We start from the raw sequence: 3,425 nt of genomic DNA, 5'->3' as shown, positions 1-3,425 counted from the left end.
CATTGGTCCCTCAGTCATCTCTTCATTTCTCTCTTTCTTTCCGTTGGGTCTGGGTGCCTCCTTCGGAGGTGGTGGCTAATCAGTGCACTTAAAAAAGCACTGCTTCCCCATTGCTGGCCAGTAAGGAAGTCGCTCGCGCGCCCTGCAGCACCGCTCAGCGGCACCCGGACATGCGGCACAACGCGCGGCCCCTGGGTGTGCTGGCAGGTAGGTGCTCACCAGCGTCCCACAACTGCCCTCTTGCTCGCACCTCCATCCATGGGGCAGCGCTGCTCCTGGCCGTGATGCTCCCCGAGGCCCTGGGTGTGCGGATGGGGTGGGTTCTTCCCGGGGAACCCTCCCGGGGCTTCCCTTTGAGGATGAGGTGCTGGGAGGGTGTGGGTGAGGGGATGTGGTTTGAGGTTGGTTTGGGAGCAGGGCGGCTGCGGGTGGTGGAGGAATGGGGTCTCTGTGCTTTGCAGACATGTTCCCCAACCACGAACCCAGCTCGGTAGGGCCGGGTGCTGCTCTGTCACTGACCCCACATGGATGTGGGTGACAGCAGGGCTGAGCCAGCATGGAGCCAAGGGGACAGACTTAAGATTGTCACTGCCTGGTGGCCCCACGTTGGCCTGTGCTGGCAGGGAGCTGCACGGGCAACATCCAACCTGAGCAGTTCTATGATTCTATGAGCTGTGTGTGTTCCTCTATGCGTTGAGTGTACCTTTCTCCTCCTCTTCCTCTCCCCCTGACATTCCTCCTCCCTGTGCCAAGGGCTCTGCCAGGTCCCAGCCAATGGACCTTAGGGATGGGGATGGCTTTGTCCCCACAGCAGGCTCAGGACCTCACCAATGTGCCCAGCACTCACGGTCCTCCCCTCTGGGCCTAGCACCAGTGTATGGGATGATGGGATCGCCGTTCCCATTGGGTGCTCCCAGCTCTCCCTGCAACATCTCCGCGCTGTCACTGCCGCCCATCCCCATATCCCCTCATCCCGCGTCGCTTTATCCCCATATCCTCACCATCTCCGTCCTCTTGCTCCCCAGCTGTGGCTAAAGGACTCCTCCTGCTCTGGGCCGTGCCTGCACACAGCACTCAGCCCCCATCCCCGAAGCAGACCCAGGCCTTGGTGAGGCACATGGCCGAGGATGCGCAGGAACTCTTCAAACTCTACGTGAGTGCCACCTCCTGGGGCTGGGGGCAGCAGGGGAGGGCAGCCGTCTTCCCAGGAACCTCATTTCCCCCCAGGAACCTCATTCCCCCAATGACCCCATTCCCCTAGTAATACCATTCCCCCCAGTAACCCCATTCCCCAGTAATCCCATTGCCTTTCCCGCAAGCAGGAGCAGGAGCAGCACCTGGCCCACAGCTTGTGCCGGGCCAACAGCTCTCTGGAGTGGCTGCGGGGGAATTTGGGGCCACGGGAGAAGGATCTACGGGCACTGCATGGCAGCATGACTCGCATGGAGCGGGAGCTGCAGGACATCACCCTGCACCAGAGCAACCTCCATCCACCCGATGCCGCCATCCTGCACCGCCTCCGCGGCGCCCACCTGAAGGTGCGCGGGCTGCTGGCCCACCTGCACGACACCATGGAGGCCCGCGGCATCGTCCCCTCCACCATCCCTCCATCCCGGGGGCCGGCGGCCAGCAAGGTGTTCCAGCAGAAGCTGCGGGGCTGTCGCGTGCTGTGGAACTACGCCCGCTTCGTGGCCAAGCTCAGCGCCCGCATGGAGCGCATGGAGCGCACGCGGGCACGGCGCGAGGAGAGGGGCCGGCGGCGAGGCCGGCGACGGGGATGGAGGACAACCAGACCCTAAAGGAGACCTCCATGCCAACACCAAGCCTGCAGGGCTGCGCTCGGATGTAGAGCTGTGCCCGGTGCTGGCACCGGGGTCACTGTGGGTTGGTGACAGCCTGCCCTGCCGGATTTTCCAGTGATTCAATGGGTCCGGTGACACGGCCTGACTAAGGGGCCCAACACCCGCACACGGCACAGCACCGGCTGTGAGAGCCGCCTGTCCGTCCCCCTGCAACCCCCACTGCCATCTCAGGGGGTTTGGTGACCCTGGAAATCAGAGCCCCTGAGAGCTTGGTGTCCTTTCCATCATCTTGGTGTCCTTCCCATCATCTTGGTGTCCTTCCCGTCTTGGTGTCCCCACTCATGTGGTGTCCCTTTGAGCTTGGGGTCCCTACTAGTTCTGGGACCCTTCAAGCTTGGTATCCTTGTGAGCTTTGTGTCCCCACTCCCTTGATGTCCCTATTAGCTTTGTGTCTCTGCAAGTCTTATTTTCCCTTCAAGCTTGATGTCCCCACTCAGTTGGTGACCCCACTCACTTGACATCCCTATGAGTTTGGGGGTCCCAGTTAATTTTGTGTCCCTCCTACCTTGGTGTCCCTTCAAGTTTGGTGTCCCCACTTGATTGGTGACCCCACTAATTTGACATCCCCACAAGCTTGGGGACCCTATTAATTTTGTGTCCCTCCTACCTTGATGTCCCCACTCACTTCACATCCCCACTCGGTGTCCCCACGCACACGGTGTCCCCTCTCAGCATCCTCATGCGCACACTGAGCTCACCTCTGTGTTTTCCTCCTCACCCCTCCTCACTCTCTGTCCCCATCATCCCTGTGCCCACCCCGTCCCCTCATCACCTCACAGCCCTGGGGTGTCCCCAGGTGTTGGGCACAGCCCTGTGCTCTGGCAGTGGGCACCGACCCCCCCATAACTTATACATGACAGTGGTTCCTGTATTTATTGAAGCCGTCAAATTAATTTAACGCATCCCCGCGCTGGGGACGAATATTTAAGTTTACACTTTTAATATATAAATGGATATCTATTTTTGTTATTTTTTTTTAATCGTATTGTGTTAAAGTATAAATGTGATATTTTATTTATGAATGCAAATATTATTTTGTACTGGAAGAGGGGACCAACCCTTTATTTTTCTATGGCAGCAGATGGAAATAAAGTCTTGACCTCGGCCTGTGGGCCGATGCCTCTGTCCAGGTGTGTCCGAGTGTCCGTCCGTGGGGCTCAGGCAAACCCCCAACTCCTTCTGTGATTCCCTGGGGGCTTTTGGGGGCTCGATGCTACCAGGAATCTGCCCACAAGTGGGTGTGGGAGGGAGGACATAGTGAAAACTAAACGAATTTGGGAACTGATTAGCAATAACCTGAAAGGAAAGTGAGGTCAGGAGGAGAAGGATGGAAGGAAACAGAGTGGGCACAGCATGGGACAGCATAGGGGGACAAAGGACACCGTGTGGGACGTGGCACAGCGCAGCACGGCAGGTGTTACAGAGTGGGATGGGGTGTGCAATGTGCAGCTTGGGATGTGGCACAGCAGCGTGGCCCTTGGGGTGGCATGGGGTGGCAGCATCGGGTGGCACATGGCACGGCATGGGGTGTGGTGTCGCACAGAGTGGCATAGGTTGGGAGGA

At 58.8% G+C, this 3,425-nt stretch overlaps 1 protein-coding gene across 2 annotated transcripts in view; it reads left to right on the top strand.

Annotated features, from left to right (window-relative positions):
• Nucleotides 1–2,945, top strand: part of LOC128084022 (uncharacterized) — a 4,671-nt gene extending 1,726 nt beyond the window's left edge. For both annotated transcript variants that reach the window (XM_052689768.1, XM_052689769.1), the window contains 3 exons: nucleotides 1–207; nucleotides 1,026–1,153; nucleotides 1,323–2,945. The exon at nucleotides 1–207 is cut by the window's left edge. In XM_052689768.1, coding sequence (XP_052545728.1) covers nucleotides 171–207; nucleotides 1,026–1,153; nucleotides 1,323–1,799 — 642 coding nt within the window. In that variant the 5' untranslated portion in view covers nucleotides 1–170 and the 3' untranslated portion in view covers nucleotides 1,800–2,945. The remainder of the gene's footprint in view (nucleotides 208–1,025; nucleotides 1,154–1,322) is intronic.
• Nucleotides 2,946–3,425: the final 480 nt, after the last annotated feature.

The sequence above is a fragment of the Tympanuchus pallidicinctus genome, unplaced genomic scaffold (genome assembly GCF_026119805.1).
Source record: "Tympanuchus pallidicinctus isolate F22 unplaced genomic scaffold, pur_lepc_1.0 scaffold25, whole genome shotgun sequence".
NCBI classification, from domain to species: Eukaryota; Metazoa; Chordata; class Aves; order Galliformes; family Phasianidae; genus Tympanuchus; species Tympanuchus pallidicinctus.
The sequence above is the reverse complement of the archived record's forward strand: the minus strand, read 5'-3'. Positions and strand labels throughout refer to the sequence as shown.